At 40.8% G+C, this 27,092-nt stretch overlaps 1 protein-coding gene across 1 annotated transcript; it reads right to left on the bottom strand.

Moving 5' to 3' along the window:
• Positions 1 to 426: 426 nt before the first annotated feature.
• OBI1 (ORC ubiquitin ligase 1) lies at positions 427 to 21,907 on the bottom strand. The gene is made up of 6 exons (XM_061367712.1): positions 21,606 to 21,907; positions 16,519 to 16,654; positions 14,417 to 14,508; positions 12,536 to 12,784; positions 9,884 to 9,972; positions 427 to 2,125 (listed from the first exon to the last, which is right to left on the bottom strand). The coding sequence occupies exons 1-6, from the start codon at positions 21,675 to 21,677 to the stop codon at positions 622 to 624; spliced, it is 2,142 nt and encodes a 713-aa protein (XP_061223696.1). The 5' UTR covers positions 21,678 to 21,907; the 3' UTR covers positions 427 to 621.
• Positions 21,908 to 27,092: the final 5,185 nt, after the last annotated feature.

The following is a 27,092-nucleotide window of genomic DNA, read 5'->3' as shown; positions in this document are numbered from 1 at the left end:
TTTTTGGGAACTAAATTAAAAATTGTGCTTAACTTCAAAAGATACAAGCTGTGTTTGCAGTGCTCATGAAGGGATGTTTTTTAACTGAAGTGCTGTAACCCTGAAAAGAAAGAGGCTGCTACCTTACACCCACATAAAACAAAGAGTTTCATTCAGTACAGCACAGTGCTATGAAACAGTCCAAGCAGCAACATTTCATCTGCTAGGCGAGTTTTATGGCAAAAGTGACATTGTTTTATAGCAATTCCATGAATCCATAGGATATATAGCCAGTAGCTGCCTTACACGCACAAGACAATCTTTAGGAATAGGAAACGTAACCTTTAAAATAAATTCTTACAGAAATGATTTGACAAGATCACTTGCAACTGTCCTGCTCAAGGGAACCATTAGCTGTGTCCACAACTGGAAGATTTTATTCACCCCCAAGTGAATAAAATGCCCAGCCAAAGAAAAGAACCTGAACTCGTTCCTGCCTAGGAAAAATCTTGTAACAGGGAAGGGACTGTTCAGATTTCACATAGATTGGATTGCATGGTAGTCATTAAGTTCACCTGTAAATATTAAACATTTGCAGGTTGATGACTTTGCTGGAAACGCCAGTTCGCTTTCCAAGCAGAATCAGTTTTTGGTAGTTTTTGATGGACTAGCACTGGAAAGGCTGCTTTGAATTTTCCTCTTGGTTGACTGACTGGCATTTTTATTTTTCCTTTCAGCTATAAAGGAAGACACCCAAGGAGGATTAAGCTGATTGTGCAGGTCAGATGGCATCTTTAAAAAGCAGGAACCAAACTTTTGTTCCTCAAACAACCTTTGTGAGTTACTGAATAGTGAACTCTGAGAAAAGTCTCTTTGAAATGAACAGTTTGGAGGTTTGATATCACTAGCCACTGTGTTCTGGCCTGTAAACAGTGGAAAGTGGTCATGCATATCCAGCTCAGATGGGGAGAGCATGGAAAACACAGCAGGTTTCCAGCCAGTTCTGTCAGCTGCTGGATCACTTGTCTCTGGACACCTCATACTCTGTTCCTCATTCATCTCTTCCAGTTTCTTTTCGGATCCATTCAGAAGCTTAGAACACTCTGTTGACTTTGAAGAATTATCAAGATCAGAGGACTTGAAATTATAGCAGGGACTCTTGCTGTTGTCTGACTCAGACATCATTGAGTCCAACTCAGAAATTTTATCGAGGTAGGCAGCATCCATAGATGCCTCGCTAGAGGTTCTTGTGCGATTCATTTCAGAAGAGCAGAGGGTATGCAACCTCTTAGGTAAGCAAGAACTTGTTTTATCGCTGGACTTTGCTGATGTCTCATCTGACTGACCAGCTACTGAATTTTGCTCTGATTCATCAAAATCTAAGTTCTCGGCAAAATTTGTGGGGCAGGTCCCCCAAAACCCTGATTTTCCTGTAGTAAAACAGTTTAGCTTCTTTTCATTATTACAGCTGCTTGTGCTGTGTTCAGGGGTATCTTTGCTGCAATCATCTGAAGTATCACAAAACTCTTCAAATTTCAGTTTTCTCAGGAATGCTGATGGTTTCCTTGCATTTTCTTTCCCATCAGGAGTGTTCAACTGAAGGCGACTGAGAGACAGAAAAGGAGTGCACTGTGGTGGAAGACCATAAAGTTCCTCATCCTTATATGGGGTACATTCCTCAATTTTATTCCACTGCTCTTCTAAGCAGGCATCCATATTTGTAGTATTTTCATCCAGGAGAACCCCATGACATCTTGGAAACAGTTCTTTCTTTGAGGCACACTGGGTATCTGAGCCATTTGAACCCTCTTGACTAGAAGAGCTTAAACTAGTTTCACCACTTGTCAGCTGTTCAAGACTGTCAGGACTTTGACTGGTAGTCAAAGCTTTTTTTTCCTCAACTTGGGCTTTCAAACATGTTGCATCTTCACTGCTCTCAGCTCCTTTAGCATCTGTGGAAAGCGCTCTCTCACTAACAGTGCTCACTGTCTGTGTTCCTTTGGCTGCATTTTGCAGCTGTAAAAGCTGACACTCAATTTCTTCTATGTATTTATCACTTCTTTCCAGTGCCTTTTTTAGACGGTTCATTTCACGTTCACTTTGTTCTACTTTGGACTGAAGTGCAGCTACCGTAAACCTACCATACCTGCAAAAAATAAAGAAGAAAGAAAATAGTAAGATAGAAAAGGACATTTGCATGGTGCTTTGTGAGCTCATTTCAAGAAAGAACAAAGCTATTAACCACTGTGCTAATTCAAAAACAAAAGTAAAAACTTTTCTCTGCTAGTTATGAAGAAAAAAATAATAAAATCATCATATATAATGTACAGGTGGAGCTGAATACCCGAAAAGCCAAAATTAAACTATTAGTGGTAGTAAGACAATAACAAGCACATTACCCTTCAAGGGGCTGGTTCTATCAATTCAATTCAAATATGCATGAAGAATTATCCCCTACAACAATGGCAAAGATTTATGATAACATTTGAACAGTGGTCCACATCTTGAAATATTTACATTCAATCATTTTCCTACAGTACAGCCATGTTTTACAATACATTTCTTACACAATGTCACCTTGTCAAATATAAAATGCCAATATGAAATTCAGAAACTGCAACAGTCCTTTGAGGTGGTTTAAATACTTATGTAGACCATTTCAATTATATTCCTGTTAGATATACAGCTTTTCCTCAGCCATCACGTGGATAGTACTTCCACCTGCTCCAGAGCTACTTGGTTTTTGAGCTTTACAACTGCAACAATCTGATTTCTTGACTCCAATACAAAAAAACCCTGCCACTTGTGGTTTGTGAAACTTGCGAGTTTGTGATGCTTCCAGCTTCAGCACATTTTCAACTGCCAAGATACGGACTTGCCTTCCCCCCATCCTCCACCAGCTTTCAAGAGTGACCTTCCCCAGAGGGCAGGTGAAGGTTTCAGCTATATGCCCTGACTAATTCTAACCTGTCACTGACAGGTGGGCACCAGGGAATTTCCTGCTCCATTCGAGGCTTTCAATTTACTGAGAGAAAAAACAATTAAAGTTCTGGTATTATTAGGAAGGAGGGAAGGACCTGCAGCCACCCTACAACTCTGACACATAAAGTTTTATATCACAAAGAAAAGAAGTGACAATTCTTTGTGTGGGCTTACACTAACCTCCACATTACAGCATAAGTTTATATTCACTCTTCCAGCATAAACACTGCCTGGTATTTCCACTCTGTTTCTTTGTCTGTCTGTCTACCCCTCCTTCAGAGTCACAGAGAACTCCCATTCCATTTGCTCCATCCCATTCCCCTCACCTCTTCGCAAAATGCTCTCACTGCAACCCTTAAACTTGTGCTGCAGTGAGGTCTGAAGGTGATGTATCTGTGGCCTATGACTATGCTGACAAAATACCCATGAATCTATGCAGGCATTTCCAGCAAGGAATCAAACTATATTTTGTTTCTGTATTTTGTTTGCTTCTGAGCCCAAAGCAGTAGGAAATTGCTCTATGCTGACAATTACAATACAATTAAGGAGGCAGTCGCGGAAAGGAGTAGAGGGTATCCCAAGCCCCAGACAAACTGGGCACATGTGACATATTTCACCATTCAAATGCTTCTGCATATTGAAAGGACTTGGAGATGCTGGTGTAGATGGTTCAGTGGTGGGTAAGATTCATGCAACAGTCTAAGGTCTTTCACAGCACTGCTATTAGACCACATAAGCTTCACAGAGTTTGGTGTGTGCCACTCACTGCTTTGGAGACATGGAAAATCAAGGTACAAGTTTTTTTATTTAGAAGTGTTCACTTGGTAAGATTCTTTTTCCCCTAAAAGAAACCGTCTGGATTGAACTCTGTCAAGGCAAGGATCCTCCCACCTCTGCACTACCTCCACCCGATTACTTTTGTCTTCATAAGAATGAATACAAACAATTTTTCATTTACTCACTCTATGGGTAAGTTTTCCCCATTGATTATAGCAGTTTCTCCGCTTCTGGTTGCATGCAAGAGGGAAATGGGAGAAAAAAGTGCACAGGATTTCTCCCTCTCCCCCATGAACTTAGACAAAAGCAGAACCACAGAGAGCTTGCAAATGCAATTATATTTTCAGGGGAAGTGAGTTACAATGGAATAAGCATCCTCATATGCAACACATTTTGGCTTATTCCCTCCTTCAGCAAAAGGAACTCAGGTTTTGGTTTGGGCACAAGCAAAACCATTCCTGCTTCCTAGGGTAATCTGTAAGTATTTCTCTAACAGACTTGTTCACACAACCCTACAGGAACAAACCATACAATGCTTAATAAAGAATATAAAGATGATACAAAAATACAATTTAGCTTAATAACATAGTGAGAGATGGGGAAAAACACGTATGTAAAATAAGCAAGATTTTCTGGAGTCTGCTCTAACAGACACTTTGACATAAAAATTAAACATGTTTACATTTATATGCATACCTGGCAATTCCTTTTTAATGGAAGAATGGTGTAATATGTTTATTTAATGCAAATAGCATTAGTGACAGACTGAGATTTGCTTATGAGGAAGCAGCACTGTATTCTCAAGTGCAACTTTTATAACAAGTGTCCTCAGGTTACAAAAATACAGTATGTTGTTCAAAGCCAACTAGCATCACTAATATGTTAATTGTTGCAGAGGGATATGCTTGTGAATTTTGGTTTACAGAAATGGAACATATGACATACTGCCTACAAACAGTAGCCTCTGTCGTTAAGCACCAGAACAGTAGTGACTTCCTGTTTCTGCATTGAGACTTGCATGCATTTATTTCCCAAATTTTCAAGGACATGGATACTTAAGACAGTCATATTACAATGCACATATTTAAACCAGTTATTCCAGACCAGAGGATGACATAGGTGTTTTAGTGACTGATCTGGCAGGTCAGCAGAGATCTTAAGAGACATACATATTTTGGTTAAAGAAGGCAGAATCTTCCCCATCTCCTTAAACCAAACCATTGTTCTAAGAGATTTCCTCTTCTTTTCCCCTCAGGTGTACAGGGAGCTGTGTCATAGCCAAAAAAGTTATGCTCTGATGGCAGTAATAACAGAATGCAGTACAGTTACATGAAAATAAATTAAAGTTTGACCTCACACTCTAGATAAACTATTTTTCCCCAAAGGATATGTACCACTTCACACATGATAACAAATTGATACATTCTTAAGGAGAAGTTAAGATATTCAGTATACAGGTGGTAAAAAGCACTTTTCATATCTTCATGCCTGAATAATGTCTTTTGAGTGTTAGGGGTCTTGTTCTTTAGTTGTATCACTTAAACAATGAGTTTGTATCTCACTGCACTTGTTTTAAGTACATCTTTTCCATAGAAAACTGAAAGCTTTTCCACAGAAAGTAGTGGTCACTCATAAGCTAATAGAAAGACATTTCAAGTGGGATTTGGTCCTTCAACACAAACAGCTAGTGACATTTTAGATAGCCTAAGGACCTTTTACATGACTGCTGGCCTCCAGCTATCACTTTGTAATGGAATTTGGTTTCACTGAAAAAGTGATTCTGGGTGTAGCCTACTACTGCTTTCCATCCTAACTTGGCAGATTAAGTTGCCTGACAGAAGTGTATAATGGCTTCTTCTTGAAGAAAGTAATAGAAACACTTGCTATAGCTATTTTTTTAAGCTTGTAAAAGAACAGATTATTTTCAATATAGAATCATAGAATGGTTAGGGTTGGAAAGGACCTAAGATCATCAAGTTCCAACCCCCCTGCCATGGGCAGGGACACCTCGCTCTAAACCATATCACTCAAGGCCTCGTCCAACCTGGCCTTGAACACTGCCAGGGATGAAGCATTCACAACCTCCCTGGACAACTTATTCCAGTGCCTCACCACCGTCACAGGAAAGAATTTCCTCCTTATATCCAATCTAAACTTCCCCTGTTTATGTTTTAACCCATTACCCGTTGTCCTACCACTACAGTCCCTAATGAAGTGTCCATCCCCAGCATCCCTATATGCCCCCTTCAGATACTGGAAGGCTGCTATGAGGTAAGCAAATGCTGGCCAGTAAATCCCTTTTATCACACAGTTCACAGAGTACAAACTAATCTGAAGATGCATGGCCTTCAGAGAAATCCACCTCCTTCAAATCACACGAGTAAGACTAAGTTTTACTGTTTGTTGGATAACTGCAGAGCACCAGGATTTGAACAGAATAGCCAAGTCAGGTACATTCTTTGTACAAGCATTTCCTTTCACTTAGAGAATTGGGTGAATTCAGACAAATATGCGAACCTTCTCAAAGCTTTTTAATATCTTTCAGTGAAGCTGCGCTGGTCTTCCACATAAGAAAGCCAGATTATATATATACAAGATTGGTGAATAATATAGCACAGAAAGGATTACTTCAGAATTACTAAGAAAAAAACCCATCAAAACAAATCAAACCACCAGAAAACCCACAAAACCAAGGAGTGTGACCTGAATGTTCTTACCCAGCCACCTCAGACTTAGCTCTTTTTGTCTCGAATGGGTGCTTCCTCAGGATTTAATGTTATGACTCAAGAACCTAAAGCTGTCTTGAAGGCTACTATACAGCATTTTCTACTATTCACTTTTAAGGCCACACTGCAGCTGGTCTTTGAAAATGGTCAGTCCTCTGGGACAGCAAGCTTGTGAGGAGGAGAGAAAGTAGCCCAGGTTTCTACCAAGGAAGGCAGCAGCATTCTTATCCCCTGCACCCAAGACAGTGGTTACCAGAAGTCTATTTTCAGACTCACTGAAATGCAGATTGAATCAAACAGTCTGGCATGAGTGGAAATATTCTAGTTAGATAAATTGAATATTGTACAGAATGACCTGAAATGTCAGCAGCCTTAGATTTCAGTGTGCAGGCACCTGAAGTCACAAAGATAAACGGTAAATCTGAAGAAGGGGGGAAAAAAACCCCACCCCCCCCAAACAACAACAACAAAACCACTCATAAAACCAGAGAAAAGAGGTAACACAACTATTTTCTGCATGTTACAGATAGCTTTTCATACTGGGATTTTAACTGGCAGAAGAAATTAAATATTTAGGGAAATGACTCCTAGGAAGCCTAGAAGTCTGGTTCAAGCTAATTTGAATCTAACCATTCATAAAATACACTATACCCTGGAGTAGATGGTCGTGCTAGTTATTTTCCTTCAGGTAAAAAGCAAACATCCCTTTGCCAAAAATGCTTTTAGATCCATGCTTTTAGATCCATTGTGCCTTGCCAATAGACCTAAGAGTTTTCTATTTTAAGTAGAGCTGGAAGTAACAGGGCTATATTATCCTCTAAAACTTAAGTTTTAGAAGTTTTCCTGTTCAGCATCAGGAAAACGGAAGTCACTAAAAATTTCTCAGGAGAAAAGGCAAGCAAAGAACAACAAATAACCTCCAAACAATCAGTCTATTTTCTGGAGAAATGGGAGACTAATGCAGGTCATTGGTAAGAATCAGAGCAAGAAACTTACCCCTATTTGCTTTTCAGACCTATGTCCCAACTATACAATGGTATGGTATTCTGGTGAAGGTCTACTCTTGAAAATGTTTCAGAAAGAAGAGAAAAAAATAAATCTAATCAATCAACATCATCAATTAAAAAATTGTGTAAAAATCCCCGACATGGCTGCAATGTCAATTTTATTGACATACATGACATTTTTCAGCAGGTTTTAATGGATATGAACAAAGAAAAATAACTCAAGACTATGATAAAAGGAATATTTTTTATTGACCACTGAAGAAGGGCAATTAATTTTTTTCCTATGAGGTCAGAAGTAGAGTCTGTGTTACAAAGGGATCATTCACCTACCATCAGCATTTCCTTTGCTGTAAAGCAAAGCCTACTAAAATAATTTAGGTTGTGATACTTAGCTTCAGTGTCATTATGCATAAAATGAACTATATTTGGGGTAAGAGAATTGAATACTGATAAAAACTCTCTAAAATAATCTGATACAAGTTTTAGTTACCCAACCAATTAAGCATGAATCTATACCTGAAAATCTGAAGCTGAGAAACATATGACAAATGAAACAGTGGTAGTGATACTAAATTACAAAGATCCAATTCAATAACTATTTAAAACTGCACTGGAAAGCAATTCAGAAACTCTTCCCCAAAATTACCTTCTGAGCAATTCTGAGTAAAGTACACTGAAACAACTGTATTGGCAAATCAGTGTACCTGCACAGAAAAGCTCAATTATAGTGACACTGTCACATTCTGGTGTTTATGCCTTCAATTTTGGTTTCATAAGCAAGGTAAGAAAATACTTACTGCAATCCCTGTTCAGCATATGAAGCCTAGTTGAAAGACCTTTTAGGTATTATCAAAAGTTTGCCATCAGAACTGGAACAACATTTAAAAAATGTCTCAATATTATGTCTGGTCTAGACACTGGCCGGACTAATGACTACAAGGATGAAAGCTAATTTATAAAATCTGCTAATAACACTAAGATGTCAGAGACTTCCTACCACCTGATGGACGTGACTGGAATTCAGAACTGTTTTAAGTTTGACTTCTGCATGAAAACTGTCCAATTTCTAACATTTCCTATATCTGTGCTTCTGAAGAATGAAGTGGCTTGCTAGTGTTTTAGGCCACACAGACAAAAGATGGCAAAATAACCAGCTTGCAACAAAGACTAGTTCTTCACATCCCCTCCCCTCTGATATCTAATTTTTCTGACAACAGGATAGTAAATCTAGAAGAAACAAAATTCCCTCCACCGGGGAGTTTACCCGACATCAGTAAAGTAAAAATCAAGTTAGATTACCTGGTCTCTTCTTCTTTTCTAGGATGTATTTAGTTACATCTATTTACTTTTCAAGTCTGCCATCGTTGCCAACTCACTCTTGAATCTTATGGAAAAAGACATTCCATGCCATTAACGCTCTCTCCATTGCCAAGACCTTAAACAGGGCTTTACCTCCCTTATTAGTGTACTTTAGGGCAGAATGTACTTTTATGCCTTCAACAGCACAGCACAAGGATCATGCATCTTCTTCCCTGTGGTCTCAAATGACAAGCAGTATGGCAAGCAAGCTGTCTTGTCTGAATTTCATCTTCCAGCAAGTCAGTTGTGAACTAGAACAAAATCCAGAGACCTCTCTTCTGACATTACACAGGTGCTCCCAACCGTCTTCCTCAAAAGCACCATATAAACCTTTGGCCAATGCTGCTCTTAGCTTTCTAAGTTCTAAACCAATGAGACAAAAAAAGGTAGAAAACCAAAGAAAGAAAGAAACACAACTTAAAAACATGAACATGTTGCTTCACTTCCAAAGCACAGCAAAGTGTTTGCTTTTTGAGGCTGTTGTCACGGATGTTTTAACTGTTTAAGAGTATTAAACACAGGTGTCCATTCTGAGAATGATTGTCTCATGCTGCAGAAGCTTGGTTCTACATATCCTGCCCAGACACAAAGCTACCAGGGAATTTAACTGAACAGGGACCTTAAGTCCACATAACAAACCCTGAAGGCAGCAAAAGGAAGAACAAACCAAAACCAAATACAAACAACTAGAACATCTGCAGCTAGTAACAGACCTACTTTGACCTTATACTACACTTAGAAATAACCCAAAACCAAAAATAAGTTAACTACAGAATTCAACTAATGAATCTAGTCCTTCAATATTGGCCAGATAATGCAAGGAATAACATGTCATACTCCTTCACTGTAGACTTGATGCTACTCTGTAAGTTGCATTTGTTACTCACTTGGTGCTATTCTGCAAGTTACATTTGTCACCCAAGTCTATGAGGGTAAAAATTCCAAAATCCACATATGTGACACCATGTACACCACCACAGATTTAGGTTAAAGCTCTACAAGAGTTAAACAGTCTATAAATAAAATACGGTAGCTTTTAAAATATTCACATACTTTTGGGGTGATCTATTATCAACTTCAGCTTTCAGTCTCAAATTCTCTCTTAAAAGGCTACTGTTTTCCATGCTCAGTTTCTTATTTGCCTAAGGAAAAGAAAAGGAAAGTAAGTATAGAGTAAACCAGAAATTACTTCTAATATTTATAGGACAAGCTGTTTCTCCTTTTTAAAGAGACACAACTAGAAATGTGAAGGCAGGAAACAGCCTTCAGACAGGGACACCATTTAAAAACCATCATGGGAAATGGTTTGCAAAACTGAATAGTGAACAGGCATTTTTTATTTATATTCCAAAAATACATCACAAGTGTCCTATCTAGGGAAATAAACACAGCTATGTTAGTTAGCACAGAAAGTCATTAAGGAGATGTACTAATGGCAATTCCATGTTGTTTCTTCCATGTGACTAAATATGTTAAGTACATTAACATTACAATGTGCAGGTATCAGCAAAACTAATGTTGAACAGCTTCCCCCACTCCAAATTAGATTAAGATTACTTTGTGTTTTTTTACTTGTTTTTAAAGCATAATTATCCTGTGGATGTAAATCCATTATGACAAGCTATTTGCAGTCCTTCTTCACTTTCTTCCAGGATGTTGTGATTAAGACTCCTGATACACAACCCTTCTTACTCCTTGAATTGAGGTCAATTCTTCTCAGTTCAGCAGACACCCTTAACAAGACACTTCATATAAAAACAAGTTTTCTTGCCTCTGTGCTTCAGAACAATCAATGTCACTACCCTAACAAGTAGAAAATACTCTGCAATTCATAGTTGGCTCAATCTCTATATGCTGAAAACAGAATCAACAGTCCAGGACTTGTAATCGCAGCCTCAGTTAGATGCCGCTTCCATTGTATAATGAAAGTATGATCTACAATTAGCTACAAAGAAGGAACCATGCAACTGGGCTCAGGAGTGAAATGTACTTTTTCAGAGGGATCAAACAGTGCAAGAAGAGAGGCAGAAAACCTCAAATGCTTATACAGACAACCCCATCAACCTGTCCAGGTGAGGCGAAGAGAGTAGGGAGGGTAAAGAGAAAGGAGCAGTAAAACCAAACCAAAACCAAAACACCACCACCCTCAAAACCACAATATTCCTAGGGGCAGAAAGAGGAAATAGAGAGTTCTGATAAAGAAGGAATGGGAAGGGTGAGCCCAGGACTTGGGTGCCTGGGTGACATGTCAACCATTTGGTATTTAAAAAATAAAGCACAAAAAAACTGCTGTGTAAGCAATGACTAAGAATCCAAGATACCTCAGTACCAAAGGAGCATGGAAACCATTTGAGAGCACGGACAAGACCTTCCTCTCTTTCCAGAGACACAGTTTCTCCAGCTTCACCATCTAATAAAAAATTGCACAACTTGAATAGAGTTGGTGGGTAGGGCATCCTCCACCTGGCACACGGCAAGGCAGGACTGAACCTCTTTGGTGTCCTTCTTTCTGAGGGTGCTCTACCCTCCAAACTTGTAACATGCAAGGGATCCCCCCTTGCAGCACAACATCTAGATCAACGAGTTCACGTTAACTGCATTATTTATGAGTGTACTTTGTCTAGTATTTCTTCTACTGGGCTCCTATCACCGATTCCATACTTATTACAGCTCCACTCAGTAATAAGGCCTACTTTGGGAGTCTCTGCTCTGGGACATTAAATGATAAAGGTGACTGCTACTTCTTGACTCAGTCTGGTTTTAGACCCTGTTTCACTGGGAAGATATGGGTGGTTGAAGCTCCTGGGTCAGGTACTTTAGGGGATAAGGTTTCTGGTTCCAGGTTGAGTGTACAGGGGAAGGAGGTCTTGCTGTTGTGACTGAACAGCTCTTGCTTTTCAAACAGAGTCCTCCAACACATAATGCTTCGGTTTTGCAGGAGGCAACTCAGTATTGTTAATAGAAGAAATAAAGGCAGCATTCTGAATAAATGCAAGTCCAGTTCTTTCCACCTTGCTTTTAAAATTAGTCTTGAAATGTCACTCTTCTTCAATGTTTGAGGTGATCCTTCTTGTGACCGCAGGTAGATTTAGCAAGATATTTTTGTTTAGACATATTTTTACATGACTATCTCCTCCATCAATCCTTCTGCAGTATCAGGTTTTCTCCTGTATTAAATCCAAGATGTATAAAAAAGCCGCAGGTTTCCAGTAAAGGATCTTCTGGTCATAAAATGCTGAAGCTTGTCTATTTTCGGTCAAAGGGTCAAGTTACTCTGTCTCAGCAAATTGCACCAAAAATATTGGCTAGCAGGGAGGGCAATAGTGCAAAATCTACCTCAGTCAACTGTACTGTGTTTGGCCACTGAAAGTGGTAAAATAGATATATTATATAGATTATTGAAAACCTGAAAAATCTGGTCATCAATACTGGTGACAAGGGCTACTATAATCCAATTACCCAGCCACAGAGTGACAGAGGAGTTGAAGAAGAGTCACATACAAGACTCACTAGAACAAGCAATAACATCTGACACTTGTGAAGTCTTTATGGAAATACTATGATACACCAACAGTCACTGGAATTCAATTTTTAACTCTTTCTTCTGGGTCTATGAAGTACCCAAAGATCATGCTAGTTCCCACTCCCATTTAACTAACATAAAACAGCTATACTACAAGGCAGCTGAAGAAATGTATTTATCACCTCCTTTAGCTTTTCCATGTTATCCATCACTTTTTCATACATATCATTGGCAGCTTTCAGCTTTTTGCTCCATTCCTCTGGGGTTTCTGGGCCACTGGTCCTTGCTTCATTTGCTGACTGGCTAGTTTCCTCATTTTGGCAAGACAAAGCTGATGCAATAGGATCCAGAAAAGACTTCAGCTGTGTCTGTAAACTGAGATTTTTACCTCTCAGATCTTCCACTTCTTTTTGCAGGGATTCTATTTCATCCTAAAGGTGTCAGAAATTCAGAGGAATTAAAATAATGTGAGAGATTAATTAAATAATACTGGCAAGTTCCCACAGCACTTCAGAAACATGGGTTCTGGCAAGCCCAGATGTATGCCTTCACTTACACATATATCTGTTTATGTATTGTGCTCTAGGCAGGATTTTAATCAACCTGCACACTCAAGCATAGTGAAGGTTTTAGTGAAGGGAATCCCTTGACTACACAAAGGACTCCGAACAAACCAGCAGGCAGACCAAAAGCTTCAAAGCATTCAGCAACATGAATCTATTATTAGGGCACTCTGTGGGAGGATTTCCTGTATTAAGAATGTTCTTAAGGTCGTCTTCTGCTGACTCATTTGCTGTTATTTGAGAATGTTTCTCATATAATTCTGAAATGTCACATGTCTGGATGCTGAAAGCCTCAAAATTCAAAATGGACAGAACACTGCCTGGAAGAGGCTCCTCCAGCTATGCTAAAGTAGTAGCATCTTAGGAAAGACTCTCAAAATGCAAAGAACAAAGCTCTTAGCCATATCATTCTGAAGCCACAGAGAAACACAAACCTTCAAAAGCCTCTTGTTAAAGGGATAAAAGAAAGAATTTATCGTGAAAACATGTCTTCTGCACTGTTCACCAACTTAAATATGTGAGTTGTGCATGGTCAGATTACTAAAGGAGGCCATATACAGCATCTACTTAAATCCCAGGCATATTTGCATGAATAACCAGGCTTCCCACCACCATTACCACCATTAGGAGAACAGTAATTTTAAATTTAGGGTTTTTGGAGAGATTTACGTTATCCTATGCCTATCTGAGTTGATTCAACAGAAAGGCAGGAAAACTTTTCCTGACTCCTCCTTTCACAGAGGATGAAAGAAGTTGAGCTATAGGCCATCTCATCATAAAAGACAGCCCTTACTTCCCCAGTGTTAAGGATATATACAGTGTTTGTTTCCTTTCTCCCATTCTCCTCCCTGAGACAAATTACAAATATTACAAAATATGGGATGTCTTCACATTGCTGCTACTAAGGAAACAACAGATGAGAAAACAAACTAAACATATTCCTTATTAACACCTTTTCACCTTGTTCTTAAGAGAGTATTTTTTTCCAGCAGGAAAGTTGAGATAAACTTCCAAGCACTTACTTTCAGGAAACAAAAAAAGCAACAATGATAAAAAATAACCTATGCCAGAAGGTTACAGTAGGTAATATTCTTTAAGAAGGAATTTAGTACCCCTGAGCAACATGGAATTACTTCAGGAAGTGTTTGCATTCGTATCGAAGACAAAACAAAAAGGCCCCAGTGCCCAATCTGCATAAAGAAAACCATCCCATACCACCTGGGGGTGGAATTCCCACAAAACTATATCATTGTCTGTGCCTGGCTACTTACAGCATATTAAGAATAACACCTTGTCTTTAGCAAGACCACTTCAGATGCCAGCAAATGCTCCCTTCATAACCTTAGCCAGAAACCAGGATTTTAATGCAGCCGAGTTTCATGTAATTCCAGTATAAACTTACTTAAAAGCAACAGGACTCAATGCAAAAGGACCAGTTGTATGCAGTAATTTAACAGCTGCAGTTCATCTGGAAAGTCACAACACTCCCCATGTCCTTACCTCATATTCTTTGTGGAGCAATTCAAGCCTTGTTTTACGTAGGTGTTTTCTGACTGTCGGGCTAAAGATAGGATCACTTTCACTTGTTCCTCCTAAAGCAGCACAGGATGAAAGAAACGTTAGTACTGTTTATTCTTCAGTCAATTCAATACTAGGCATTCACTTTATAGCGCTTTTTGCATTATCAACTACAAATACAGGTAATATTGGACCAATCATTGTGGTCAATGGCTCAATGTCCAGTTAGAGATCAGTAACAAATGGTGTCCCTCAGGGATCGGTGTTGGGACCAGTCTTGTTCAACATCTTTGTCAGTGATATGGACAGCGGGATTGAGTGCGCCCTCAGCAAGTTTGCTGATGACACCAAGCTGTGTGGTTCGGTTGATACCCTTAAGGGAAGGAATGCCATCCAGAGGGACCTTGACACCCTTGTGAGGTGGGCTGATGCCAACCTCATGAAGTTTAACCATGACAAGCGCAAGGTCCTACACCTGGGTCGGGGCAATCCCAGGCACAGCTACAGGTTGGGCAGAGAAGAGATTCAGAGCAGCCCTGTGGAGAAGGACTTGGGGGTGCTGGCTGATGAGAAACTGAATATGAGCTGGCAGTGTGCGCTTGCAGCCCAGAAAGCCAACTGTATCCTGGCCTGCACCAAAAGGAGTGTGACCAGCAGGTTGAAGGAGGTGATCCTGCCCCTCTACTCTGCTCTTGTGAGACCTCACCTGGAGTACTCTGTGCAGTTCTGGTGTCCTCAACATAAAAAGGACATGGAACTGTTGGAACAAGTCCAGAGGAGGGCCACGAGGATGATCAGGGGACTGGAGCACCTCCCGTATGAAGATCGGCTGAGAAAGTTGGGGCTGTTCAGCCTGGAGAAGAGAAGGCTGTGTCAAGTCCTCATAGCAGCCTTCCAGTATCTGAAGGGGGCCTATAACGATGCTGGGGAAGCACTCTTCATTAGGGACTGTAGTAATAGGACAAGGGGCAATGGGTTCAAACTTAAACAAGGGAAGTTTAGATTGTATATAAGGAAGAAGTTCTTTACTGTAAGGGTGATGAGGCACTGGAATGGGTAGCCGAAGGAAGTTGTGCATGCTCCATCCCTGGCAGTGTTCAAGGCCAGGTTGGACAGAGCCTTGGGTGACACGGTTTAGTGTGAGGTGTCCCTGCACATGGTAGGGGGGTTGGAACTTGATGATCTTAAGGTCCCTTCCAACCCTAACTATTCTATGATTCTATAATCTATGACCACAGAAGATTTAAACTAATTTCATTTTCAGAACAGGTTAAACGGGAGTATCTACTAGTAATGTTTGGAAGTCAAAATCCTGCCTCGCAGCAGACAACTTTTGAAATTTTTAACTTTGTATTTTCCTTGAATCCTGTCTTATTAAAGACCATCTATTAAAACAGAGCTAAGAGGGAGGAGTGGGTTGGGGAAATCAAGCATATATTTAATTAGTACAAGGCAGGGTGAGCTTCTAAAGTGAGGCTGTTCGTATATATTTTTTCTCTCAGAACCAAATAAAAGAGCTGACTTTTTATGCCAAATAAAGATCACAAGGTTTCCTAGCTCTGGGAGAGTTGGGGTCCTCACTCAGGTGTTTCAGCTTTGTCTTATTTCTGTGCTACAAGACATCTTTCTAAAAATAAACCACAAGGAAAGAAATGCTGAGCAAAACAAAACAAAAAAAAACAAACAAATGGGGGGGGGGAAGACCATATACTCAAGATTCTGGATTTAAATATGCTATTTCTCAGCTGAACACTACCCTCTTAGGTAGACAGGCTGCAAAGCATATGTAGAGTACTTCAAGCATGAGGCATGACTTTTTTACTGTTCAACCAAGATTTAAAAAGCTGTCATCAAAGCCATGGGGCACTTGCTGCCCTTGAATAATCTAGCTGTTAATATACACGTCATCTTTGGAATTTTTACCTTGTAGCTATTATGTATGCTTCTGGAAAGATTTAAAGTCAGTAGATGCTGCTAAAAAACACACAGAGGAAAAAAATACCCAGATATCTTCGGACTCAAAATAATTTCCTCCAGCAGTAAATACCAGAAAGTTTTATTTCAAAGCCTAGAGTCATCCTTACCTATAATTTCCTTGCAAGGATTTTCAGGCGTGATGGGAATCCTGCAAGCTGGGCACTGATTATTGTTCTTCAGCCACACTTCAATACAAATAGAACAGAATACATGGCTGTTGACACAGATGACCGGGTGACGTACCTTTTAGTATTAAGAGGGAAAAAATGAAAACAAACAGAAAGATGCTATGAATACTTTAAAACTCTTTCAGGTAACAGAATATGAAAATATACTACTCCATCATTCAGTGAAAGTCCGGTCCTGTAGGAAAAAGACAGTTGTTTCACAGGGCTAGCTAGTTGTGACCTCCTGACTCACAACACCAAACCTCCCTAATGTTGAAGGCACCAAAGGTATAACAGTTTTTGCAAAACTAAGGTCTTGATTCCAAGAGCTCATTAATACACAGTATGGCAGGCACACTCCCTTCCCTCCACAACCTCCAGGAAACGCAGCCAATCACTCTAGTGAAATGCATTTGCCTCACAGGTTGAAGGAGACCAAAAGACATCCATTAACCAATTTCCAAAAGTGAGGCAAAGAGGGATTGCCCCTGGCAACAATCAGCTCTTTGCCTTGGAAGAGGTGTCACTGAAACAGATAGTGTTACAGATTAGCCTGCACATAATCAGCTTCATGGAAATCAGCTTTAAAGAGGGTAAGGGCCAAAACCACAGAGCAGAAACATGAACCAGCAATCACTAATTCAAGCCTCCTGCTAGATATGCATTGCTACTAAATAAGTCATTACCTGAGAACAGGGCAGCTAACTGAAGGATTAAATATTCCAATCAGACACAGATCCTTTCAAGAAGCTTTCCCTTCCCTTCCAAAACAGAAGGGTAAACAAACTTTTAGAAAATATTAATGACAATGCATTATTCTCTCTTGTCATTTAACTATAAGCCGTGTTTGAAAGTAAGTATGCATACAGGGACTAAATATGATACAGAGATAAAACAACTTTCCTCTCTATCTATGCTTTGCTGCCGCTTCTGTTACAGCTTACTGTAATACGCATTCTCAAATCTCTTACGACTTAACATTAGTATCTATGTTCAGGGTCTTAGAAATAATTATTTGTTTTTTCTCCACCCCTAAGAAACATGTCTAAGAAATGTGTTTTTGAGACACAGAAGTTATCAGTATTTAGTACTTTAGATTCTACTGTGTTGCACTTAAAGCTCAAGTTGAAGAGAATCCTTTCAACTTTAAAAGAAGTTCTCATCATATCCAAGATCTTCCTTTTTCGTTCTATTAGTAATGCATTAAAACTAAAAAGGAAAAATAAAATATTGGCATGAAGTAGCAAGCAACTGGAAAGGACAGCCAATAACCACTTGGGAAAACAGATTAGATGCGCCCTGTAGTAATCATACCCATATCATCAGGGTTGCACAAGTTAAAAACCAACCATTTTACCACTGAAATACACATGTATCTGAATCAAGGCCCAGATCTACCAGCCTCTTCTCCAATTTACTATTTATGCCTCTGTCTCATAACACAATTGACAGTGTTTTTAAAACCTCCCATACAACAGTCCTGGGAGCCAAAGGATTTATCTATACACAAACAGAAATCAAGTTACTGAAGGTGTGAATAGAGAGAGACTACGCAATTTCTCCAAGTGCCTGCACAATTTCACCTCTAATTAAGGAGGCCTTTTTTTTTTTTTTTTTTTTTTTTTGTGATTAATGCAAGCATTAGCACACCAGTGCTTTGGGAAAGTTTAAGTATTACAATTTCAATTACGTATAAAAAAATCTTGCTATTTACTGCTTTCCTTTGCCAGAAAAGAGCATTCTCTAACTTTCCCACCTGCAGCTAGAGGAAAAAAAAGCCCCAACTTTTTCTCTAGCTAAACTTCTAACTCAGAGGCAGCCCCAGACTAGTTATATGGATGGCGATGACAAGACACAGAGCAGAATAATGTAAAATAATCCAAACAAGAAAAGACATTTCAGGAGCTCAGGTCTCCCCCCTGGGGAGCAAGAGACCCTCAGCTACCCCAAAACTGACACGGAAGCATACTTCTTGCAAAACAGTAAGTCACATTTATTACTCTCCAGGGTATAGTGCTTCTGATTTACACACCTTTACAAGTTTCATTTCAGGGCTGAGGTTTATACTTTTGTTGTCTCAGGACCCACATAAAGCAAATCGCACAACAGCAGAAGCTGCCATTGAAAGGTCACACAATGGCTGAGGGTACTGCTGCCCTTCACTCAGTCCCTGAGTCACCGACTGTGACAAGCCCTGGGGGTGGAGGATCGGGACATACTCATTACTAAAAAAGCATTTCACTTGAATTACAGCACAGTTTGAGTTCCTTTATCAACCACAATGCCTAGAAAGACTACACCTTACTTGAGAAGGCTTGATCAGCTAGCTGGTTCTGAGCTATTTCCTAATTCCCCCCCCCCCCCCCCTCCACCAGTCAATTCCTTCGCAGATCAAAATCAAATCCTATACACATCTATGCTGCTTTGAAGGCACTTCTGGACCTTCAAGCAGCATTAATGGAGGAACAGATGCATGCTCAGGCTGGCACACTAGTATCAGTGAATGCATCCGCAGACATTCTAAGGGGTTTCAACACACGCAAAATTGTGTGCTGAAGCCCAAGCAAACTGTCAACATCAAAACCTACAGCAGAGACCTTCAGTCATCCTAGGATGAGTGAACCTAACAAGCCTGATGCAGGTGGCTTCTGATCTGATTGCTAATTACGAATACAGATACTATAAACACAGACTGTGTTAAAAGAATATTCAGGTAAGAAACATGAAATTTATCCAGGCAATTAACTCTGATTATAAATGGTTATTTGCACATCTTGGCAACATACTTCACAACACTGATCACACTAACAAAATGGGCTAATACTCCTCCTCTTCCCCCCCCTCCCCCGACTTCTGCTTCATTAAAAACAGTGAGTGGCTGGCATTACTGAATCAGTTTCTCCTCAATCTCTCTTTTTATTCCCTTACCACTAAGAACAGTGAATAGTTCCTATTTTGCAGTCAGCTCTTTGCAAATGTTGCAAAGATAGCAATAAGTACATTTTGACTCTTCATCAGGGACTGTAGCAATAGGACAAGGGACTGTAGCAATAGGACAAGGTTTTAAACTTAAACAGGGAAAGTTCAGGTTAGATATAAGGAAGAAGTGCTTTACTGTGAGGGTGGTGAGGCACTGGAACAGGCTGCCCAAAGAAGTGGTAAATGCTCCAGCCCTGGCAGTGTTCAAGGCCAGGCTGGCTGGAGTCTTGGGCAACACAGTCTAGTGTGAGGTGTGCCTGCCCAACCTTTCCAACCCTAAATATTCTATGATTCTATGACTCTAGGGTGGGCCTCCTACTCAATTTGAAGCCTCTGCTACAAACCACACAACTATTAGAACCTGTCAACCCTTCACAACACTTTCTGCTGCCCCCTACAAGACAGGGCAAAACCAGCAAGATTTTTCCCTTACCTTTTTAAATAAAAAATAATATTTTTCCTCTAACCTTACTCTTGAGAAGAGCTTTCTCTGATAAAGTTTTTCAGTGAAGTTCCAAAGTAGAGACAAAGACACATATTAAAAAAATCCCAACAGCCAGAGCTGTCAAATTTGGCGAAATTTAAACAAATTAATCCATCTAAAAAAGAAAGTATTGAAATACTTTATCACCGATATCACCAGCAGATTCACTTACATAATGTTAATATATTACCTTAGTACAAGATGCCAAGTGAACAGAGCATGGAAATCTCTTCCAGTACAAAGTCAGGAACATCTATTCCTGGCCAGCTCCAGAAGATTAAGTGGAAGTGTGAAACAGTGGCTTGAAATAACCCAGTGGCTTTATAGCCAAATATGAGTGAATACCTAATGAATCTACCAAGTGTTTAGATTAGAAAGTTACTAGGATCAGATTCAAATAGCAAATACGTTGTCAGTATGATTTTGCTCTCCTCTTTTTCAAGAGTATCCACTCTTGATACAGTAAATTTGTGTTCTCCTCCCTTTTTCATTAAACAGATAAATAGGAGAGATAACAGGACCACCGCCAGGAAGTCTTTCTCGGCTTCCACAGAAAAGCCACAAAATGACTAAATATGGTAACTCTTTCTCAGAGTTAAGATAGTTGTGAAAAAGAAGATGTCCAACGACTTTCACTACCAGCACTACACATACTTTCTACAGCAACTGTGTCCATTCTTTTGTTATCTAAAGCAGAAAAGGTGCGGAGGTGAGGTAGAAACTAACTGGACAGTAAAAGCCAGAGTATAAACTTAAAAGGCTCTTGTAATCGTTGTGGTTTAAGAGGTTTATTTTGCTCTGGAGAGCAAGGAAAAAGAAAAAAAAAAGAAAAGAACAAAAACCCCAAGTACTGGGGAATGAGCAAAGAATTTGAGAAGCAATTAGTGACAGCTATGAAATTAGCTCTGGGGCTTTTAGAGACTAACAGACTAATACGAGCACTCCACTTCCCAAGGGAGAAGAGAAAGGGGCCGAGAAAGGGTCAGAAAGAGGAAACGGAAACTTTTTTCTCCAGATTCTTGCAGTTCTGTTCAGTAGTTTTTAAATCCCCTTGGTCACACATCTCTTTGTTCCACTTGTCCTCTACCACACGGCCCGACGCTTAAATACAAACCCACCTAGCATTTTAACAGATTATCCTGATGATACCGGAACCGAAATAAACAAGCCCGAAACCTCCACCCTGGAGCCACGCACCCACATTTCAGCGCAGACAGGACTTCGGGGCCCCCAGCCCCTTCTAACAGCCGCTAGGAGAGGGGGAACGCGCTTCCAACTATCCTAGCGCTGGTTATAAACCTCGCCGCAGCCAGGAACGGCCCCCCCCGGGAGGCGGGATTCCCTCCTTCCCGAGGCTGGGACCCTCACTACCCGAGGAGACTCCTCCTTGGAGAAGGGACTCCACATCCCAACTCTTCCCAACACGGAGCCGAAGGGGGGGGTCACGGAGTGACTCCCCGAGCAGCCGCCGACCGTACGCCCCCCCCCCCCCCTCCTCCCCTACCCACCACCGGGCCGCCCGGAGGCGGGAGCTGAGGGGGAAGGGCAGCGGCGCCGCCGTTACCTTCCCCAGGCAGATGTGGCAGGTGATGGGCAGCGTGAGGGACAGCGTGACATTCGGCCCGTGCTGTGCCATCACAGCGGGCCGTCCCTGCCAGCACGGAAGTACCGCAGGCAGCAGCGGCGGCAGCAGCAGCAGCGGCCCCCCGCCAGCTCCGCTACGGCAAGCCGGCGAGGCCAAGCCGCCGCCCGGGAGAGGGGAGGCGGTGCGCGCTTTTGCAGCGCTCCCCTGGAGGGCGGGCGGGAGCCGCGGCCCCTACACGTCTCTGCCGGCGGCCGCTGCCAAGGGCCTGGCCATGAGTAAGGCCGGGTGGCCTGGGGGTCCCGAGGAAGTTTTGGCTTCCGCACGGCCTTGCTGAGGGGAAGCATGATGCCCTTGCAGGAGGGGCTGACGCGAGTTCAGGGGCTCTCGTTTCCTCTTATAAACCTATCCCTTGTTCAGGTTTCGCTGCGCTGAATTAAATAAAGCAGCTGGTTTAGTCCTGTTAATTCTTCTGAGACTTCATCTGTGCTGTTCCCTATGTCCCTTTTTGTGTTGCACTCCAGAATATGATACAACAAATGGGAACGTGTTCCAGAGAAAACTCCTGCCCTGCTTGCCCACTGCTTCGAGTCCATCAGGCTGCAACAGCAGGTACCCAGTAGTGGTCTGGTGCCTGGCATTGCCCCTTCGCTCCCATGCTGTCCTCCTGCTGTGCAGGCACCTCACTTCTGGCCCAAAGTATTGCCTATTGGATCAGGTGGGATGTTCACAGCCCATGTGGCTGTAGCTTTGAGGGTGACAAGGAAAAGAGGACTGTGATAAGCCCCCAAGCCCTTTGAGTGCCACGTGTGGGGGCACTTGCCTAATGATGCCTGATGGGAGATCTTGTCCTGATGCATGGAAACCGAGGGGTCAAATCCACAGATGAAAGTGTGTGCCTGGTGCCCAGCTTGCACCAGCAACTCTCCAAATCATGGGCCCTTGATGCTGCGCTTTACAGGGCTGCCATAGAGCAGCTGGGAAGCAGTGCTGGTGGGACAGGAGGTTCCCAGGAAACTGCTCACTTGACCTCAGTCCCAGGATTCCTGTAGTTTCTTGTAAATGTGCCACAGCATGCTGAAAATTACAGACCTGAGTGATTTAACATTGTGCTGCATGATAAATGTTCAGAATGCTGAGCAGCTAATTCAAACAAGCGTAAAGTTGTGGATGCAATGATTAACAAGGAAAGTGTCTTAGGCCAACACAGCAGAGTTGCACGGGTGCATTTAAATTTGATATAGGTAAGTCTCCGCAAATAAAGCGAGCAAACTAATCCATGATGACATTCCAGCGTAGACAAGGCCTGGTGGCTTAAATGGGAACATATCCTTAGGTGGGAAAGGACAGGTTTTAATAAGGTGCACTTGATAAAGATGGAGTATTCACGTGTTAAAACATGACACTTTTTAGTAAGCTTCAGAAAAAATGATTTAATGTCAAATAAAGAAAAGAACCAATTATCAACATAATGGACATACCGTTTATTATCATAAGCTGGAGTGAGTGAACATCCACTGCCAGGAGATGCTTTTAGACCTGGCACAATCGACATGATTCTTAGGTAGGAGGGTGCTTAGAGAATTTTCACATGAGTGATGTAAGATTATTGGGTTTTGAGCTTTAAAGAGAACCGCTGGAGCCTGAAATTCATTGAGTGAGTTTATCATGCAGCCAGTGAACTGCACAGGAATGCAGCGAATCCGTGTTATTTATCTTTCTTAGCTTTATATTGATTTTTATTGAGAAAATGTGAATAGACAATACAAAGAGCATAAAGGGTAAACACATGAAAGAGAAATCAAAAGCAAGAAAATGCACCTAACAGTTGACATGTGAAACTCTTTTAAATGAATCTGTGATAAAGCCAGAACCCTTTCAAAGGCATGACTTCTACTGCTTCAAAAAAGTATGTAACTGGAAAGTGACCTGTTAGAGAACAAGCTCTGTTGGGATGAATATATTTTCTCTCAACCAAAAATAGCTTATAAAGGAGCTTATTTTTCTGAATAAGCTACTAAAAGGAATATGTTTTCTGTTTAAGAAGGTTAAACTTATTTGTTTAGCAGATTTCTGTTGAAGTTGGATGCCTAAGTCAGTGAACAAATACTTCAAAAATTATTTGTGATCTAGTAGGGCATGAGGTTTAGTTGAAATTTATGGGATGATGTTGCGAACTCTTCAGGCATGGAAAATGTTTAATTCCATAGTGCTGAGAAGGGGAACAGAGAGAGTGTGAGACTGCAGAGAGTGAGGAGAAAGGGTCTGGAGGGGTAACAGTTTGCTGCAGCTAAGGGGAGCTGAGAAATAAAATGTGACTGCAGGAGGTAACAGATGTTTAAAAGGTCCAAGCTATCTAACACAGTAGTTTCTGTAGGATGGAGGCGGCTTTTGCAGAAAGGCTGGAGCCAGGATGAAACAGATAAAAATCTTCCTAGAATGCCTGACATGCCTCTGCAGAGGCATTGGGACATAAGGATCAAACAGCAGGCAGGAGATGGTGTCTGGCCACTGCTGTTAGTAAATGTACATAGAAAGGGTGGTTAAAAGGATGGGTTAGAAGACAAGAACCTAACTATCAATGAAATACTAGGATTAGGGTTTTATTTGTGAAATGCTTCAGCCACTTCACTACATGTTCTTGAAAACCTAGAAACCTTGAGATGATTAATAGTGAAAATATAGAATATTATTGATCATAAAAATAAACATTTCTTTGATGAAATCTTGACAGGTACTGTTGTAAGACAAGCTGGTAGGAGTACTAAACTGAGCAAATTAAGTTTTTCAACATGAGATTTACATTGTTTGATTCATAGAGCTGAATAAAATTACTGTATTTTTGGCTTAAAGTGCATAAGGTGCCTTTATTTTGGATCTGTGTGTGTTTAACAGCAGCATCTTGTGCAGAAAAAGCAAGGAGCAGATGAGGGTGTGAACAGTGAAATAAATCCATGTCTTCTTGGCTGATTAGCCCAGTTGATGAGCGATAAGTAACTAATGCAGTTTTATTATTTCTAACAGTTTGGGTACGCTTGGATGTGTGGGTTTGTGCCATTAAAACCTGACTTGAAAGTCACTGTTTACACCTGCACAAATAGATATAAATCACTGGTTTGTTTTGTTTTTCCTTTTCTTATTCTGCTGAGGTAGGAATGAGTGGAAGCTGCTAGGTGGTGCCAGGCCAGACTATCCACTCTCAGCATCTGCTTCTGCAACAGTGCAGGCTGTTCTGGTTTGCCTTGAAGAGTTTCCTCTTTGAGAAACAAGGCTGGATCTTTACTTTAAGAAGGATTTCTCAGGTGATTTTACATGATTTAATACAGAGAGAACACAGAGTGAAAGTTTCTTAAAACTGAGAGTAAAGAAGTGTGGGATTCTGGGTGACTAACTTCAAACCTATGGTCTTAAAACATGCTACTTTCAGGAAGGGTGAAAATAGGTTTCCCCTGCTCAGGATTTTGCTGTTGATGAGTCCTGCAGAGTGATGGCCTTGATGGCTCCTATTGTGAGCTGCCGGCCCAGGGATTCACTGACTGCCTAATCCCTTCTTCTTGATGCCCTTCAGAGGCCATTCAGTGAAAATACACAGCTCTCAGGTACCCCCTGTCTAGACTGCCTGAGCATCTTGTAGGCTACTCTTGCTACTTGCTCTTTGGGATTTCCCATGTGGCTTTCATTTTAAAACAAAGGTGAATTTCATCTCTCTCTTTAAAACAGTGATTTGGCTTTTGGCAGTGGAAAAAATATTGCACCACCAGAAATGAGATAAAGTGAATGCTGGAGGACAGAAAGTAAATCTCTGGCTGAAGGATAGGTGAACTGGGGGCAGAGAAGAACATAGCCTTGGCTATTAAATGTTTGAGACTGACAGTCTTGTATAAGCTTGTTGCAGTTAGTCTTCACACAAAATAGTAAACGATGGCAACTCGCTTTTAGAGACAAACTTTCCCATTTGAGTTAAACTGCTATAACTTTATCTCCTTCTAAAGTAGAATATACCTGCTCTCAGGCTCCAGGATCCACAAAGGAATTCAAAGTGACTACCTCAGACCTAGACATCTTACTTTTGGGTGTCCAAAGTTCAGTGAGAAAAACCCCAATTTTTTATGGCCTTTAAAAAATTTTTTTGATCTTGCCCTTCTGATGCTTTCAGTTTTTCTTGCTATATGTCAGCAAGGAGCCAAACAAGTAAGTAGAAATGCTGGGTTACATCTGAAGTCAGTGCAGCTTGCATACCTAGGATGTTATGCTACACCCCTTTTTTCTTTTTGAGGGACGTGCGAGAGGTTGATTTCCTGCCAAACCCTTTTCCAGCTGAATATTTTACCCAAACAAATGGAATTATCCGAGAACAACATCTGTGGGCAGGAAGAAGCTCCAGAAGTATTATGCTGTGCAAGCATATTCTAACCCACCTGTATTGTTATTGTCTCAGCCTAAGCATCCGTCCATGAGCTTTGCAAGAGACTGTCTGAGGAAAGATTGGTTGCAATGAGCCACAGATGTACCAGGTGGTGTCCTGACGATCAAGAGGTATGGATAAACAGGCTGTGCTTTGTATTCTGTGCTTATTTGCTAGTATATAGAGAGCCTTTGTGAAACAGGCAATGTAACAGAAAGGGGGTGGTCCATTTTAGCTAGTTTTTAAGCATAGAAGATCTCTCTCTAAACCTTCCATCTTCTGAAGTTTAACTGACTTCAGGAGAATGGTGATACTATGTAGCCTTGCAGACAACATCTTTCAGTCTGGGCCCTTATTCTGCAAGTTTTGGCTGGTCTTGAACCTCTAATGTTCTTCCTTACACCAGAGTTTGAACCATGGAGCAAGTTACTGACAAAATATACACATGGGTGCAACAGGCCTTGATTTAAGCTGTAATTATGACACCCTTTCAGTACACCTTATGGTGCTTGCCACCAGGTGAGGATCTGACCCCTGAGATGTAGCAAGAAACAAGCCAAAGTGCTGCTACACACCAGAAAAGGGTGAAAAAGTCCCAGAGATTACAGATATCGTGGAATTTTTTTTTCCTTTTTTTTTTTTTTTTGTTGGAACTGAGGGGAGGCTGGGATGAGCAGTGTAAAATCTTAATGAGTAAATTGTGCTGAGCAGTGCAGTTCACCTCTGTTATTCTCCCAGCCTCAAATGTTTACCAGCCAATCAGGGTGTACCTTAAAACCAGAGATTTATAATGAAAAGTCAGCCCTAATTGAATTTTATCATTAAGAACACCATCAAACAGATACAGAACACCTTATACCACCTTGTTTAAATTAGATTCATTTTTCTGATTAATTATTAAAAGGAAAGTTTAAAAAAACATAAAATCTTAAGTGCTATTAAAAATTGATTACGAATGCATTTTTTCATTGACCCAGTTTGTATTTTTTTTTAATTTTTTTTTTTTTTTTGTCAAAGCTAATACGTTTGAGTAGCTGCCTCAGACAGAAGTTTGTAATCATTTG

The sequence above is a fragment of the Neopsephotus bourkii genome, unplaced genomic scaffold (genome assembly GCF_033783945.1).
Source record: "Neopsephotus bourkii isolate Nb327-2 ecotype Australia unplaced genomic scaffold, CSIRO-AGI_Nbou_v1 NB_1394, whole genome shotgun sequence".
Taxonomy (NCBI): domain Eukaryota; kingdom Metazoa; phylum Chordata; class Aves; order Psittaciformes; family Psittacidae; genus Neopsephotus; species Neopsephotus bourkii.
This window is presented reverse-complemented; position numbering and strand designations above follow the sequence as displayed.

Excerpts from the sequence above, each read along its gene's own strand:
- OBI1 (XM_061367712.1), bottom strand. The coding sequence starts at position 21,677 with ATGGCACAGCACGGGCCGAATGTCACGCTGTCCCTCACGCTGCCCATC. Across the intron at positions 12,785-14,416 it reads TGCTCCACAAAGAATATGAG|GATGAAATAGAATCCCTGCA; the intron begins GTAAGGACATGG and ends TGACACCTTTAG. Across the intron at positions 2,126-9,883 it reads GATAATAGATCACCCCAAAA|GTATGGTAGGTTTACGGTAG; the intron begins GTATGTGAATAT and ends TATTTTTTGCAG.